Raw genomic sequence first — 18,574 nt, 5'->3', positions numbered from 1 at the left:
AGCTCTGGTGGTGCTTGTCTGCGTAGACGCTGAGCCACAGCATGCCGAGCCTTTCGTTCGTTTGCATCCATGTCACGCTGCGGTCAAATGCTCAAATGCGTATATAACCACGTTCCATACCACAGATTCTCTTTCTGACATGGATGAAAACGAACAAAAGGCTCGGCATGCTGCGGCTCACCATCTACGCAGAAAAGCACCACCAGAGCTTCGCTCCAATCAACATCATTCACCTCGTGGAAATGCGGTTGTTTTCCTTTTGCCCTACACGAGCACGGGAGCACGTGCTCACGTGCTCGTGAGCGCGTGAGCTCACGAGCAGGAGCACAAGCCCCCGACGCCGGACATCGGACGGACATACGGACATGGCTAGCCCCTAAGGAGCTTCGCCCCTAAAAGAAAACATCGAAGGGGAACATATCAACAAATACCAGTGCACGGCTAGCTGACTAAAACTTGCACTGACGCCAACAGCATTGTAACTCACGGGCTTAAGGCTGTCTGTAAATCATGTTGGGGTTGCTTTTTTGTATCATAATCCCTTTTGTTTTCTAGTTGGAGTCTATGGCTTAACCGCCACGGGCTTAGCGGAGCAGGGGTAAAGCTCTGCGGTAGGAGACGAGGGGAGGAGGAAACGGGCAACTGTGAAAAGTGTAAAAGGAGGGACAAGAGGAAGCTAGGGAAAAAGGGAGAGCACTAACTGGTCGTCGGCCTTTAAAGAATAATGCAAAGGAAAAAAACGTTTTTTTTAAACATGCTAGATGGAAAAAGAATATAAAACGAATTTACAACAAAGAAAGAAAAAATTTAGAGCTATATTTACGGCGCAAAACAAATTTGTAGTTGGCGCCCGCGTGAGCCGCCGCTGGTGACGTGGTAGGCCCATGCGCCGCCATGCTGCGTCGCCGCCGCTGCGAAGTCACGCCGCCGCCGCACGCAGAGCGTTGTGCGGCTTTGCTTCAATGCGTTTCTCCGCGCCGCCGTCGCCGCCGCCACACATGCTTGTCTGCTTCGGGGCGCCGCTGCCATCATCTGTTCGGCGCACAGGTCTATCACGTCTGCTTGCGCTTTTTCGGGAGTTTCCCTTGGGCTCTAAAAGTTACTTATTAATCTTAGTTTTTTTTTGTTATACTTCGAACAAAGGTGAATAAGTTACTTTTAGAGGCCGTAGGAAGCTTCCAAAAGAGCGCAAGCACGACGTGATAAATAAGGGCTAGTCACGTGATAAATAAGGGCCACTTTTCCGCGGTACTCGTGGGCGCCAACTACAAATTCGTATAGCGCCGTAAATATAGCTTTAAAATTTTTTTTCTTTGTTGTAAAATTGTTTTATGACATCATTTTTCTATCTAAGCTGTTTAAAAAAAATGTTTTTTTCCTTTGCATGTGTCCTTTAAGAGGGAACATAGCCTAGAGAATCATTTTTTTTTTTTTGCAAGAAAGGTTTTTGTTTTGCAAAATGTTGTATTTAGGTCAACTGGTGTTCAAACAGTACTTCTACAAAGTTTAGTTAATTTCTTCTGCGAAGTTAACATATTATGAACTATTTTTGCTGCCCCACTGCTAAATGAAAGGCAGAGATCTGGACACTGGATGAATTTTTCTCCCATTCCACCCTTTGAGTGCAAATTTAATTTTAGTCAATCATCATTAGACATGGCGCCGCAGCCTTCATGGTACGGGCAACGTGCCTTTCTGCGGAGCTGCGGCTTGCCTGAGCTAAAATAATCAATATGTCGTTTGATAATGGGACCAAAGAAAACGCTCATTCTTTGTTTTTTCTTACTGAAATTTCATAAAAAATGCACCTGGGGAATTTTTTAGAGCGCAGCTCTTAGGCGCCCGTTTCCGGCTTGAGCGGCGTCGCCGTCGGCGTAACCAAAGTCAAGCCAAGGTCACATGACCCCCAAGGTCACGTGACCCCCAGTTCATGTGAGCCCCCAAGGTAACGTGACCCCTCCCAAGGTCATGTGATCCCCAAGGTCACGTGACCCCTCCCAAGGTCACCCCAAAGTGACGTATCCCCCCAAGATCACGTGACCCCCCGGAGGTTACGTGACTCCCCCCCACGAGGTCACGTGACCCCCTCCCCAAGGTCACGTGACTCCCCTGAGGTCACATACTCCCCTGAGGTCACGTGACTCCCCTGAGGTCACGTGACTCCCCTGAGGTCACGTGACCCCCCCGATGACGTCCTCGTCACTGACGTCATCAGTGATGTCACTGATGATGTCACCGGCATCCGCATCGTCATCGTCATCATCACTGATAACGTCATCAGTGACATCATTCATGACGTCACCGGCATCTGCATCGTCATCATCATCATCACTGATGACGTCATCAGTGACGTCACTGATGTCGTCACCGGCATCCGCATCGTCACTGTCATCATCACAGATGACGTCACCGACATCTGCATCGTCATCGTCATCATCACTGGTGACGTCATCAGTGACGTCACTAATGACGTCATCGGTGTCCGCATTGTCATCGTCACTGATGACGTCATCAGTGACATCACTGATGACGTCATCAGTGACATCACTGATGACATCATCGGCATTGTCATCGTCACGTGACCCCCAAGGTCACGTGACCCCCCCCTCCGGTCAGTTGACCCCTCCCCCAGTACCCTTCCCTCCTCCTCCTCAAGAGCTGCGCTCTAATTTGGCGTTACAGGGAGTTGTAAACGGCTTTCACTTTTTTATTGATATTTGTAATAATAAATATTAAGACTGTCAAAAGCACAAAGAGCCGAAAAGCTGTTAAATTTTTTTTTAGAACAATATTGTTGTAGAAATACGAAATTACTTTTTAGAAAATCTTTTTCACAATTGCACTCTCCAGACATTCTGCCTTGTATCTAGCGAAAGCACAGGTTGGATGCCGCATTATTTTGGCAACGATGGAATGACTAAGCAATGTTGATGTGTCTCTGATAGAAAGTAAGATCATTTCCTGGGCAATTAATGTAGGGGAACTAAATGGTGACGACCTCAAAATACTCTGAAAATGATTGTTTTGGGAAAGAAGACTGTCACTTTCTAGACTTTTTTGGTTTAGACTCTTAGAAGTGTCATGATTTAGGCATAAGAGACAATAGGCCTTTCCGGAAAACCCCACAAGGCCTCTTGTCACTCCCACATTGCACCGTGCAGGGAATTGTGGGACCGTTTGAGTGTATACGTATGGGTAGAGGTCAATGCTCCGTGCACCCTGTAGGAGGCTTAATTCCTTCTCTCTTACCACTGTGAGTTCAGAACACAGCGTAATCAGAGCAAACACATCACAAACCCGATACACACCTTGATTCGTTATTGCCCTGCTTTGTTTGTGTCCTGAAATCACGAAATGCTCAACCAGTGTTTCTGCAATGGGGGTCTGCCCTTTGGAGTCCTCGAAGGCCTTCTTGGGGTCCCCAAAGCCTTAGACTGTCATTCAAGCCAAGTACTGAAACTGTTCTTTTGTTGATGCTGGCTGTCCCACAAAGCCAAATAGACCAAACCATGCACAATCAGTGAGTAGGGCTTCATTTACCCTTCTGTCACTCAGTTTTGTCCTTCGCAAGGGGGTCCCCGAAACATGAGTAGTTCAGAAACACTGTGCAAAAGGAACATGAGCCGTACCTTCTATTTTGGGTGATCCTTCACGCGCCATACATTGGATTGACGTAGCGCGTCAAAAAGACAATGGGAGGCACTGCATATTTTCGGAATGGTCCGTTATTGTTGCCGGCTCCTAGCAAGCAAACGTTTGGGAAATTGGCGGGGCATCGTGTGAACTGCATTGGAGCTTTGCTGTTCCAGTGCTGGGGCTGCAATTTCTTACCTTGTATAGTCAAAGCTTTTTTTTTTTTTTTTCGGTGTGCCTTTTTGCAGAGCAGCTACGGTTTTTGGTTGCCAAGGTTGGGAAGGAATGCCCTTTGGAGTCCCTGGTGTATCTACTGGGACTGGCGGGGGACGTCTATCTGATGCTGGTGCACGGAGACAGTGGCTTCAGCCGGGAAGTTCACAGGGAGGACTTTGAGCTTCCCAGCAAGCACGACCAGCAACTGCTGGCATTCCTGGAGAAGATCTCAGGATCCCCGATCAACCTGAGTAAGCGCAAATTTTCTTCTCTAAAGCGGGTATTTTTGGTAGACCCATGCTACAGTGGAGATTCCTTTTTTAGGGTATGTTTATTGGTTTCCAAATCGAGCGGATAAATTGGTGTCTGTTTTGCATTGACCGAATTGGGGTCTAGAGACCTGTTTGGCTGGACCAGGAGGGGTGCCGCGCAGCAGTGCAAAATCGCCCTAATGTGGCGTGCATTGAGTTGCAATGGCAAACAGTATGTCGCAATTTTCTTGCTCCTGTTTCCCCGTTGAAAGCTTGGTTATTTTTTAAGGAAGCGCACCTCCGCAAAGGAAGGTTGCTTGTGTGCCATGTCATTGGGATGGAGGAGATTATCGAGCCAGATTATTTGTTGAGTGCAAATGTCATCTCACAAGCACAAGACCACGTCATCCATGGCATCTGCCTCAAGATAAATGCTCTTTTTTGTGCTGTTTCACTTGCTCTTGGCAATTGGAGCAATTGAGACCTAGATGAGGATTGTCTAAATCTTCACATCCAGTTGTGCAGTTGCTCACACTCCTTGAACTCCGGCAAGTGCTCTTGCAAAGCCAAAGTTACCGACTGCTGTAAGCGTGCCAAGGCTGTTTGCGTTTCTGTGAATGAGCTTAATCGCGAGACCTGCACAGCCAGACTTGGCAGTTGGCCAAGTTGTCCACAATGTGAGACGAGAGCTTGACCATTCTTCATCTTTTCCCATCCCTTCTGAGCATGTTGAATTAAAGAAAACTTTTACCACACACTGCAACACTGCAAGGTGTCTTTCAGAAATCAGTCATGTGCTCAATTCCTAAAATAACATAATTTTTCGCAAGCTTGCGCAGATGCCTTGCTGCCACCAAAACGGTAAAATCTTAAATTACGTACATGCAGCAGTAACCCTCTCATACTTTTAAAGTAAAATGACAAGTCACCAATTGAGTTTCATTTTTGCCAGCAGTGTCGTTTTGTTTTAATTTTCTTAAGAAACCACTAAACTCTAATTTTAATATATTGCAGGTGACGACAAATGGGTATTTTTTATGTGAAATGCTCTTTTTCTTTGCTCTCCTGGTAGAGTTATACTTGATATATCTAGAACCTCTGCACAAGGATAGGACTTCAATATTACTTCTCTCCCTCTGCAAAACAATGTTGTTAATTCCAATTTCATTCATTAATTTTAAATTCTTTACAAATTTGGTGACCCTGAAATGTTCTATAGTGTCTAAATACTAATCATAATTTTTACAGCGGAGCTGTTAAGGGCTAGTTTCCCCAGTATCATGTCTGCGGGCAAACAAATGTCGACACAAAACTCCAGACAGCTACCGCCATCTATGTGCGACAGCGGCAACCGGCTTGTTGGTTGTCTGGTTGCCGCCGTCGCTCATAGATGGCGCCAACCTTTCCAGCCTTTCCACTCTGGTTTTCACCAGAGTGGAAAGGCTGAATTTCTCTAGGCGTTGTCCTAGAGTTGTCATCGAGGTTTTCCTAGAAGTCATCTTCGAGGTTGTCCTAGAAGTCATCCTTGTGGCTGACCTAGAAGTCGTCCTTGAGGTCGTCCTTGTGGTTGTCCTTGAGGTCATCCTAGAAGTCGTCCTTGTGGTTGTCCTTGAGGTCGTCCTAGAGGTCGTCCTCGAGGTCGTCCCAGACGTCCTAGAGGTTGTCCTTGATGTCGTCCTAGACGTTGTCCTTGAGGTCGTCCTAGATGTCGTTCCTGAGGTCGTCCTAGACGTCATCCCTGAGGTCACCTTAGGCGTCGTCCCTGAGGTCGCCCTAGGCATCAGCCTCGAAGTTGTTGTTGAGGTCGTTTTAGACGTCGTCCTTGAGGTCATCTAGACGTCTGTCTACACGTCGTCCTCTAGACGTCCTTGAGGTCGTCCTAGACGTCATCCTCTAGGCATCGTCCGAGATGTCTTAAAGATAACAGCTTCGCTGGTCCTCCATCTTCACGTGAGGTGGAAAGGCTCTACATAATTATTAAATATCTTTGCAGTGGAGTCATGCCTGATGTATGCTAACTACATGCACCCTTTTAATATTTAAAAAAAAAAGACTAAGGTACAACCACCAGTGAGCTTTTTTTTTTTTACTAGCATGCAGATTGGTGAGCAGTGTGGACTACAATTCTCTGCTTCATTTGACCTCTTGTGTCTTTCGCTGCTTACAAATTTTCTTTTGTAAACATCCGGGAACAATGTTGGCAGGTAGGCTGGGTGGACCTGGCTATTGTTTTTTGAGTTTTACAAAGTGGTTACTGCATATCCAAGTTTCTTTTGTCGGCAACCACAGGGAACAATCGGAGCTATATAAAAAATGTGGCAATTCACCGTAGTTTTTCTACTGAGTCGTGCAGAAAGACAAGAGAACAATCATTCACCTGGTCCTTCACACAGCCCTAATTTATTCTTCTCGGTGGCCTTTTTGAAACCACCTCCCAAGAAACAAAACTGGTGCCCTGTCCTTTTGCCTTCGGCACCTTATTTCCCGTTATGACAACACTTCATTTTGTGGCAAGAAACTTCCACCTCCTGGTGGCGCTTGACTTTTACATGCTCCAAATTTCAGATCAAATCACAATATTTTTAACCACAGCCTGATGTCTATCTCATCATTTGCTGGTTTCCTTTCTTAATGGCAACAATTGATTCTTTGTGTGCTTTGTAAAGAGTGGAATAATTGACTTTTTTTACACAAAAGTTCTTCTATTTTCGAGTTTAAAGTGGAAGGGTGACACTGAATTGTGGCCTAGGAGGGTGATTTCATCTCAAATTGTGCAAGAAAAATAATGCGTTCAAAAAATTTTGAAAGAAATAAATTTTGGTGGAAAATGTGTGACTAGAACAAGGCTGCAAATTAGAACTACGGAAAATTTTTTGTTCTTGAGTTTTGGACTTCAAAAGGGCCATAAGGTGCTTCTCGCCATTTTTGCAGTTTTCACGAGTGACACCATTTGGAGTCTCGAAACTTTCAGATGATTCTTTTCACAACAATTATAACATTTTTAACTGCTTTAAAACTTTGTGTTTTATTTTTTTTATTTTTTATAAAATAAAAATTTTTGAATTTTGTGCCTTTGACAATTATAGGCCAAGTTTGAAGAGCTGGCTTTCAATGTATGTGAAATGAAAGCTTGTATCTAAGCCAATGTAAAAATTATGATCTTGTTAATTTAGGTATAGACCTTTCCAGCGGCAGTCTCGAACGAAGTGATTTACAGCACCCGTCCGTGGTTTTGAGAGAGTCTGTCAGTGTTGCCCGACTCCGCTGGGCTGTGGATTTTCTCGTCCGTTGGCTGTGGCAGCCTGCGTAGGCGCAATTCCGGACGCTGGTGGCTGCTAAATTGCTGCGTTTTATTTCTTTTGTGTTCTATGGCGAATAGAATTTCTCGAGGTTTTTGACAAAGCATTGTAGTAGTATTCTTGGGAAGAAAAACAAACTAATGAAAGCTATTTTTGGTGAGTCTGTGTGCGACAGAACAAATGCAACTTGAATTTTTGTTTCATTTTATGTTGATCTTTTTACGGCACCAAAACACTTAGCCGTGTCAATCTGCAAAGGTCTTAACTGTCCAAAATATTAGACCACACAGGATAGCCGAAATGCTTAGGTATTCCTCGCTCACAACATGAAATTCAGCGAGTCACATCAATCAAACAACATATATTTTACCTACCCCACTGTGCCACGTTATTCGAAGAGGATCGGAGAAAGGTCTCAAATAACACAGCATATCCTGTATACAGTGTTGACGACAGTCACTTCACGACGATCGGACAGAATCCGGCTTGTTTTGGGGCACATTGTGAAGAGAGCTGCTTTTTTTGCCCAGCACCACAGCAATTGAAGGAATGCGTCTATTCCGTTCCCAACCCAATCCTATCAGCTATTGTTCGCGAAGACCGGGAACATAGCCGGGAAGGCTTTCAGGAGATTATCTCACTGAAAATAATCCTCGAAGAACATCGAACGGCCCACGTCGCGGGCTGCTTGACATTCGCTCTCTTCATTTGTTTCCTGTGAAGGCGAAGCAGGCTACGAGCCCCTGATATTCCATGGTTGTCAAAGTGGAAAAAAACACAAAAAGAGTGAGCATCCTGAACAGGCAAATAAAGTGAAAACTTTCAAGAAAAGCCGGCAAACTCCGAAGGCACAATGCAAGTGGGGAGTCACGCTGATCGGGTTTCCACGGCTTAGGCGGGCGGCAGAAATTTCTGGCTGATAGGGGTCGCTCGAGTCGGAAAATGGCGGCAGCCAGAGAGCTCTTTTTGCAAAGGTCTATAGTTTATATGGAAAAAACAATACTGTAAAATTGAGAAGAAATGCTAAAAATAAAAATTCAATATCATTTAAAAACAAATACATTTTTTTTTATTTTTTTTTTTGTTGGAAGCTTTCTATGTTTTTTATATTTGCATGTATATATGTTTCTTCATATTAACTAGTGCATTTGAAAAGACATTTTTACTTCGATTTAAAGGTGAAAGGATATGGGCTGTTGCCAAATCTTTTACATAATTATTATATATATATATATCAGGGTGTCGAACCGAACCGAAAACCGGAACCGAACCGGTATTTTTTCCGGAACTGAACCCGAACCCGAACCGTTATATTGTTATCGCGATGAACCCGAACCGGAACTGAACCGGACAAAAAAATAACGGTTACCGGCTCATGTCAAAACGGTTCGACCACGCGCTGTTGACAATGAATGTGCTATCAATGCCATTTGTTTTTTAACTGCCGTCAACTCACACACACCTCGCTTACATATTTTTCTTCTCCACTCAGTCTTAGGAATATAAACGCTGCATCCATGAATCTTGACATAGGAACCAGTAATGCGCTGGTCGCGGCTTGCACGGAAAAAAAAAAATTGGAAGGCTGTGCAAAAAAAAAAAAATCGCGTCACGGGATTTCATTTTCCTACAATCTCGTAAATCCTAAATGCTGCTGTGTGTTCATTTCATAACACGTTTCTAGAATGCGCGAGTTCTTGAAGCTTGCTTCCATCGGAATGAGAAAAGAAAAGGCTGTGGAGTTTGATAATAATGCATCCGGTTTCGTATAGGCACTTAGAAGCTAACATATTTGTGAGACAGCGAACTCTTCTATTTTAATATTCATTCTACTACGTCCTTCTGGCGTTGCGTTTGGTGAAGTGTTTTTCATATTCCGTATCTTGATTAGCGACAACTTTTTTAAGGGTCTAATTTGAGTTACCGAAGGCTAATTCAAATAAAGAAAGCTGTATTTTCCCCCCACTGTTCCTTCAATTGCTTACACGCCGAGGTGGCGGGATAGTTAGCGAGTTCTACTTGTAAGTGGGTTTGTAAGGAGGTCGCGGATTTTACAGCTACTGCGTCGGACCCAATTAGATGAAGTCCGAAAATGCGTAAATGTCGGTGAGGTACCTTTGAGTGCACATAAAGAAACCATTCTTGGTAGAAATCCCTGAGCCTTACACTACGATGTATCCCGTTTCGTATGTGCTGATTTCAGATGTTTTATTTGTAATTTATTTTGATGTTGCAATTTGTCATTTATAATTTCCGAACCGGTTCACGAACCGGTTCAGCGCCCCGAACCGGTTTGCGAACCGAATTAATCGAACCGGAACTGAACCGGAACAAAATAAATTTACCTGAACCTGAACCGTAACCGAACCCGTATTTTTTTCGGTTCGACACACTGATATAGATATATGGTTGTAACGTGACTATAGTATTTATGATATACATCATGTACCGTTTAGTAAAAATGAGGCATGACTGGTATGTTATAATTTAATAAAAGTTCATGTACATGTCCAGTTCACTTATAAAATCTCAAGATTGACAACTTTTTTATAAATAAACTTATTGAAACATCTTTTTTTTTATTTGACAAGCATAGAAGTCAAGTTTTACAAACTTCTATGTCAGTCAATGAAGGGACGAGATAAATAATTTTTAGAAACCTAGCAGGCAGGGTGCGAAATTTTACTTCTTTCATGCAGTCGCATTTTCACACATACTGCGGAGGCTCGTTTAATTCTTTTAATTTGAGGCAATAACAAATCAGACAGATAAACAAGAGGAATGCATAAAAAGACATCACATTTTTAGTGTTATAGGCTCACAGTAACGTTTATGGTGATAAAAAAAAAAAGTGATTTTAAGTGAGGTTAACATTACTCTTGAGGATTCACTTTTTTATTTTTTATCATAACCCTGAAAGACCCATCTCTATTTTGAGCCTTCATCCACAAGTGGCAGGATTGAATGTTTTTCACAAGACTCAAAAAATTTGTCTTTTTTTACTGTGTCACCGTATTGGGCCAGGCATGCTGCTTCACCTTTGAGGAGTACAATTCCAGGCACTTTCGGGGCTTTTACACAAAAAAAATCATTAGCATTTTCAATGGTTTCCAGTTCTGACGACCTGAGGTTGTGCAAGGAGGCTTGGTGCCTGGGTACTGTCCCCACGTCATCACACACACTTTTTCCATGTCTTTTAGCTTGAAAAATCAGTTTGGTCACCTCTTGTCTCTTCGCCATCTCGTACAGTTAAAATTTATTTTTGAGACGTGGACAAGTTTTGTAAATATTGGAATGTTTTTTTCCAGCCCCTCTTCAACTGTGTGCAGAGCAAACAGTGTGTGTGCTGTATTGCGCACAATGTCGTTGCTGACGACTCCGAAGCCATAGATTTTGCGTTCCGTTGTAGCGACGCAGGTGAAGATAGACACCATTTAGTTTGTCCAATGAAAGCATTGTACTGCTCGCGGAAGAACTACTCTCCAGTTTTCCGCAAAATCGAAATGCAATACGATGGTACGAGCCTTGAGATGTGACTTTTCTAAGCTTATAGCAAGCCACTGAGCATGTCGGATGAATTAATGGGGGAAGCACTTTGTTACGCACTTTCTGAGCTCATTGCAAAATGCGTTATTCCCATTTGTTCCTTTAGCAGTTTGCTTGATTCCCTCAAAGCCACTTCGATTTATTCATCTTCCTTCATTGGCAACAATTCCAGGGTTAAACTATCCCTTTTTGGATACTCCCTACTGGTCAGCAAAACGCACTCCTTAGCTGGGTTAGCACACAGGCAAAGTCTCTTCATATCTTCCAGGCTGAATTCTTGGTTGCCCATGTTTAATATTGCTGCCAGGCAAAGAGTGGTTAACCAAAACCTCTCTCGGTTATGGTTAAATGTGTAACATACTGAGATGAGATACCAGATATTCGGACAGCATAGAACCTGCCAGCAGAGCAAAATGAAAGGGAAAGGCTGCCACTCTCGAAGGCGGCGGCACATGAGCTTTAGCTCTGGTAGCGCCTCCTAGTAATCGCACATTGTCTATAGCTTCTTCCTTTCTTCATGTGCATGGATCGTCATATGGCAGTCGTTTCTAATGTTCATGTGACCCTGTCTGTACTAAATAAATAATCACAACAGCTAATGAAAAAAGGGGATGCGACATTCCTAGAGTTAAAAAAGATGGCATGTCTATGCCACACTCGGCCCATGGATTGCCCGTTCATTCCCACTCTCCTTCAAAGAAAAATAGCCAATGCAACTTTCGAGAACCTTAAAAATACTTATATCTCAGCAAGAAAAAAAAAAAAAAAAAACAGGTGATACTATTAGGGAAGACGCACACATTGCAAAAAAGTGAAAGCAAGCACCGAAGTGGAGCGAGACTATCAGAACTAATAGTTTAATTTTGTATCATTCTACGAGATTTGGAACGTATGTTTAGCTTCACAAACATAGAAGTGCCAATTGCAAAGACGGAGATTAGGAGGTTTCAACAAGCCTAGCTTAGCTATCATGTAAAGGAAGTAGTTTGAAGAAAGAAAAAATTCATGCACGCTTATTGATGTGCTCGGTGGGCTGTAGCTTTGAAATGTTTTTCCCCACAAATGCTCTATTAACTCACAGAAAACTTTTAAACTTCCTGTATATATATTTGTTAATCTAATATGACAATGCGTAAACATTATTTAAGAGAGTTTCGATTTCTGTAATTAACTAAGTAAGCAAACTGAATGTGTGGATTATTATACTATAAATCCTATAGATGTATAAGTTTTGCGAAACTGTGTGTGGACTCGAGAAACAATAAAAACTATTGTGTTACAAAAATAACCACTAATATTTAAGTGAAAAACGAAATGACAGAGATATGCGTCGTACAATGGAGGTACAAATATGTCTTCTTTTCAAACGCACTGCTTAATAGGACGAAACCATATTTCTCAAAGAAATTTTGTTGCATTTATAAGAGCGCATAGAAAGGTTTTCATATAAATGAAAATTTGAAAAAAAAAAAAAAACAATTTTTCCTAAAATGACGTTGATTTTTGAACTTTTAGCTTTTTTTTTTCATGTTTACAGTGTTGTTTCTTTTAAATAAACTATAGTTGAATTCATATAATTTTTAGATAGTTTTAGATACAAGCTTTCATTTGAAATGTTTCTTATTTATTCCTTAAATAATTGTACATCGAAAGCTAGCTTGATTCAAACTTGGCACGTTATTGTCAAAAGTGCAAGATTCAAGAATTTTTATTTTCGAAAATAAAAAAAACACACTTCTATTGAACTCTATATAAAGTATTAAATGAGTAAAATAGCTATCCTTGTTGTGAAAAAGATTATCTAAACATTGCGAGGCTCCAAAACCTGTCACCAGTGAAAACTGCAAAAATCGTAAGACCTACCTTCTGCCCTTTCGAAGCCCAAAACTCAAGAACAAAAAAAATTCTGTTGTTATAATTTACCGTTTTGTTCAAGTAGCACGTTTTCCACCGACATACATTTTTTCCAGAACGTTTTGAGGACCCATAATTTTTTTTCTTGCACGATTTGAGATGAAAACACCGATGAATTTGTGGTACATTGTTGAACTCACCTGGTTGTGCTCTGGCTCTTTTCTTTCAATTGTAGAGTACTGCTTGGCTGGAGAATTCCCACAGGACCTAGAAAGAACGCTGATTTTAAGTGCACGTTGCTATGCCAGTGCGCTGAAAATTCTCTCTAGCGAGAGGCTGAATGAGTTCCAGCAATTAACGCGCAGACTGGGCAATATCTCCAACGAACTCGGTGTGTTTTACATGAACCAAGCAGCTAGGATCTTCAATGAGCAGGGTAAGTTCATTCGATTCTCAGTTGTGTCACCAACTATTAACATTATCACGGGAGTAGGGTGCACATAGGATTGTTTGTCTTGGAGTTCCATCAGTTCCTGTGCAGGTTAAACGTCGTCTCACCTAGTCGTGAAACTCAGTTCTTTATTTTTTGTCTTCTTGTGCGTCGTCGTGCCTTTAGTGAAAGATGGACCAATTGGTTCACTGATCGGGAGAAAGGAGAAACATAAGAACTACACATCCGGTTACATATTAAGGGGAAAACTTACCGTAAAATCCCGAGAGATAGCCCACCTAAAATCGAGAGCAGATCAGGTGAAAATATGGAGTGGGCTAACTTTCGGTGTATATTCAAGAAAAGTTTAAAAAATTCAATTTTTATGTTATGTGTCCCTTGCAAGCTTGTTATGGTGACGAGGGGCAACGAAGCAAAGATGACTATACTTCCCAGCTAGCAATGTTTGAAGTCGAGGCCATCATTCATCCCAACACTACAATTACTAGGGGCGGGCTACCTTTTGGTGTTTAAAAAAAAAAAAAAATCATGCCAAAAATAGCGGTGGGCTACCTTTCGGGGGTGGGGCATCTCTCGGGATTTTACGGTAGTGTCATCATAAACCACTAAATCTGTAATTTCTAGAAAGGCTAGAGTGTGTGGGGAGTGCAGCTATGCACTAAGGTTACTACTTGTGCAGCAGGCACAAGGCTGACGGTCAGAAGACGCAAATTATAGAGGACGTAAACACCGCTCGGATATGTTATCGCACCTGTAGCCTTCTTCCAGCTGCACAAGTAGTAACTTTCCCACGTGTCCCAGACCTTTTAAAGTTAATTGATTTAGTGGTTTTCGATGATAATTAACATAGTTTAGTTAATTAACTGACTTATCGTGACGATTATCCCCCTATATTATGTCACTCTGGCCGTATAACTCGCCTGCACAAACTGCGTTGGGGTAAATTTCATGTCTTTCTTTAAAGAAATCTTTAAAGCCTTTAAAATATGCCCTCTATAAATTTGGCTGTAGAGGACGTGCACTCAACGAATCTTTGAAAATATTCACACATATTCTAAAATATTTAATATTCTCTAATACTACTTTCATTCCAACATGAAATCAAATACACCAATATTTTACATTTTTGTGAAAAACCTGAGAATGAGGTTTGATATACACCAGCTTACTTGTCCCTTACGTTCTGTACACCAATATTTGAATTTATATTGAAAAAGTTCTGAGCATTTGCAGATACCTAGATGATGTTTTATATTTTTCATCATTGCTAGTGAATGTGTTTCAGTTGTGCCACATCTCTGTGGTAGTATTTTCTTTAATGGATGGTAGAAAAATATATACATAAAATCTTGCACGGTGGTACTACCATTGGAGCACATATTTGAGAATGTTTTGGTAGTCCCATGCTTCATGTCACACCTGTGATTCTTATACTCGTATCTCGACTTGAAAGAAGTGATGAAAGCTGAATGGCATGAAACACTTGTGGCTTCAGAACATTCCAGTGAGCAAATGGAGCAACTGTGGGCAAAGAGTCAGGAGTGCCTTGAGAAAGGAGTGGACGCTTTTGACACCCTGAACGATGTGGCGAACCTGGCCCTCGTTAATTCCAACTTGGGGCGCCTCATGCGCCTGCGTGCCCACGCCGCTTCTGCTAGCCAGAAGGGAATAGTGCGAGGGGAGTTCACGGCTCAGGAGCGAACCCTCTACAATAGGGTGGGTGCCATTCATTCTCCTTGGTATATATATATTTTTGTTTTTGGCACTAAGATTTCCCCTTAGAGTGTTTCGTAATCATTTGCATATCTTAATAAAAAGTGTGTTGTTTTGCTTTTTAAATGTAATAATGCTCTCTTCTATGAAAGATAACCCACAGAAATTTTGGCCTCATCTAAGAAAAAATGTCAGTAAGGGCGCTCGGGCGTAACGACCAAGTAGTAAAAATAGCAAAGATACAGCAAACGTTTTTAATTACTTTTTCTTGTCCGTGTAAGCAGATGATGGCTCTCAGTTGTCATTGTTATAGCATGAAACATATCAATATTGACATTCCAGATATTACTGGGTCTAAAGAGGGTGTCATTAATTACTTTCTTCGTCTCGATAGTACCAAGAAGTCCGGTTGGCCACACGAAATACCAAACAGCTTCCTCTACAGATATGCTGAGTGGTGCTCCGAATTTTTGTCATTTTTTGCTACTGGTATAGTTGCCAGAGACTGGAAGAATGCCAAAGTTGCTCCGATTCGCAAATCCGGTAGCATACGAATGTACTGAATTACAGGCCAATTTCATTGTATTGCTCAAGCGAAAAAGTACCGGAGCACTTCTTATGTAAGCACATTAAAACCTTTTCGGAAAAAAAAAAAAAAAAAAAGTTTCTTCCACAGAGAGCAACACGGTTTCAGGGAGTGGCTTATCTACAGTCACACAGCTTCTTCACACTGTTCATGCGCTGGCGAAAGTAATCAATAATTCTGGTCAAGCTGATGTGATATTTCTAGATCTCCCAAAAGCGTTTGACATTATGTTGCACCCCAACCTCTTGTACGAGTTAAAATGTGTTCTTAACAATGACAACATAGTATTGTGGTTTCACTCATATCTTAGTAATCGCACCCAGTTCGTAAGGGTCAATGGTCATGAGTCACTAAAGAATAGGGAGTTTTAGGGAACCGTGTTTGCACATCCGATGCGGTACCATGGGCCCTGCGGTATTCACTGTGTGTATGAGAGTCTTCTGTGGTGGCGCATGGGCAGTCCGCACCGGAGGGCTCGTCGTACCATATCGGATGTGCAAAAACGGTTCCCTAAAACTCTCTAATGCGTTTTGTCTAGCATACCGCAAGGGTCCGTGATTGGGCCCTTTTGTTTCTGGTTTTCATCACCAACTTGGAAGTAAGCCATCTTTCTGTACAGTGACGTTTTTTTGTGGACGACTGCATCCTGTTCAGATTTCATGTCTATTACTGATCACATTAACCTATACATTGGTACCTATTAGAACTATTGTCATGGTGTATGAATTGGAAAATGGTTCAAGTGTGTTCACGTGACAGTTACCAACAAGAAAACACCACTTTCATTCCCCCATGCCATCAATAATATGCCTTTGAAAACAGTCAATGAACACAAATACTAATGGATGAAAAGCGTGTTGGTGCGGGGATTGAAGAAAGAAAACATGTAGGACGAAGCCGGCATAGGAGACACTCTCCTATGCCGGGTATCTTTCACATATCATCCTCGTCACGCATGTTTATTCTTTCTTCAATCTTGAATAAAAGTACCTTGGTGTCACACTCGCTTCTAACTCAACCTGGAATTCGCAAGATCCGGACAAAATGGTCCCGGTCAAATTGGCCGCGTACAATATTGTCCCAAGCACAAACCCGGACAATATGGTCCCATGTAAATTTTGCAACATAGTTTTCTTGCTCTTTGGAGGTCAGTCAATGTTTTGTACTTGATGCACATTGAACATAGAGAAAAGATGTTTACTGAATACTTGGGTCTGCATGCCCATAGCTGAGCCAAGGAGAAAAAAAAATGGTATAGTACTCTGTTTGACCTTACGTCCAGACGCAGCGGATGCTACGATCTGTCTTAGCCAATCCTGCTCTGTGGACGTAGCCTGTGATACGCTTTCTGCGCGTCGCCGTGTCCCCTCTCCAAAGTCACATGACACCCACACGGCCTCGGATTGGCTTCGATGGCTCGATGGCTCGTAGCATCTCCTGCGCTCGGACGCAAGGTGAAACGGAGTATGGTGACAATTTTGACATCCGCGTTCATGACGTCAAATATTTTCAAAATGGTTTTGACGTCCCCCGTCAAAATATTTGTTTCTCCTTATTTTGACGTCTCAAACTTATAACTTTGGACCTTTAGAGTTCGGACTACGAAGTGATCGAAAGTAGCGGTCAAACATATATCATTTTGCTTGCAGGCGGCGTCGCTGTTTAACACGCATTTTCTGAAAAGAAATGTGCAGTCCACTGTGGCTTTTATGACCTTTTAAGTTTCTTTGTATCATCCACCGCAGCCCAAGAAAGCATTCGCGTTGTCCCGAAACGGGACACATTACAAATAAGGGTTTTTGATCGGGTTTTTTAAGAAATTTGTATTCAGGTCAACGGTGATTGTATCATCGAGATTCTACTTACTTCCCCGTACATTCACACTGAGGACACGAGCTAGACGAGATTGTATCTGTCATCCACACACTATGATCTTCCACGAAGCGCAGTGCCAGTTTGATTGACCGGTACTTTTGTGTGTTGGTATGTTTTTGTTATTTCCTCGTTATATTTTATGTTTGACCACACTGCGTGGTTGTAGTTGCCTTAGCCTCCCTATCGAAGCGATAAATAAAAATTTAATAAATAAATAAAAAGTAGCACTCGTGCTTACATCGGTTGACGTGATGTGGTCATGGTGTGTGAAAAATCCAGGACGCTTTCGTTGACACCTAATGTATAATACTGCTGAAGCACCCACTTCGTTCAGGAGCCCGCTATTAACATTTCCCAAACTTGGGAATTCTGCAAATTATACGTTAAGCACCTGATTTGACTGGCCCATGTCTAGCTTAACCCTATTTTCAGTGAAAGTGTGGTATGCACTCCTTCGGTATTTTACGGTGCTACTAATTACACACTGCAGAGAGCTCATACCTGGTGCTGATGCTAGTGGCAATGACTCAATGCTAAAGTTCCATACCATACATTGCCCACGTTACAAGTTGAGTTGTTTTTGTGAAGTCTGCGGGTACATATTTTACTTTGTCGGTGGCAAATGTAGTTCAGCTGCGTGGCATCCCATCCCCTCAGTGAGACAAAGCTTTAAGTTTAGAAAGATGCACAGAATCGATTAGTGCTCTGCGGTTTGGTGTGTATCTGCAGCAAAACAAAATCGGTGTAAAGTATTGGGAAGTTTTTTAAAAATATTTCTTGGGTACATCTGCTTTACATTCTCATTTTCATACTTGGGTAAATTACCTTAGAAATGTAATCTAATTACAATTACAACTACTTTGCTCAATATGTAGTCAGTTGCAATTAAAATTACCAGTTCACAAAAAGTAATTCATTACAGTTAAGCATTATTTTCAGAGAGTAAAAAAAACACCAGTGTCTTCTTCATGCAAAAGTGTTAGTTTTTCCCTGAGGGTTTTGGTGCTGTACTTAAACCAATGTCGATATCGTGAAATGGCAGTGTAGCGCGGCACGGAACCTGGGACTGCCCGTGACATAAATTCGGAGCCTTGAACTTGAAGGCCGAACCGGAGACCATGGGGAGCAGAGGATAGTTGAAGATAAACTG

The 18,574-nt window shown here is 42.2% G+C and overlaps 1 protein-coding gene across 1 annotated transcript in view; it reads left to right on the top strand.

The window, feature by feature from the left end:
* Nucleotides 1-18,574, top strand: part of LOC8028606 (erythroid differentiation-related factor 1) — a 90,397-nt gene that overhangs the window by 47,439 nt on the left and 24,384 nt on the right. Inside the window, exons 14-16 of the mRNA XM_029988443.3 lie at nucleotides 3,882-4,100; nucleotides 13,035-13,235; nucleotides 14,746-14,966. Coding sequence (XP_029844303.2) covers nucleotides 3,882-4,100; nucleotides 13,035-13,235; nucleotides 14,746-14,966 — 641 coding nt within the window. The remainder of the gene's footprint in view (nucleotides 1-3,881; nucleotides 4,101-13,034; nucleotides 13,236-14,745; nucleotides 14,967-18,574) is intronic.

Source organism: Ixodes scapularis, unplaced genomic scaffold (assembly GCF_016920785.2).
Source record: "Ixodes scapularis isolate PalLabHiFi unplaced genomic scaffold, ASM1692078v2 PGA_scaffold9__187_contigs__length_104089568, whole genome shotgun sequence".
Classification (NCBI taxonomy): Eukaryota; Metazoa; Arthropoda; class Arachnida; order Ixodida; family Ixodidae; genus Ixodes; species Ixodes scapularis.
Note: the sequence above shows the minus strand (reverse complement) of the source record. Positions and strands in the feature narration are given on the sequence as shown.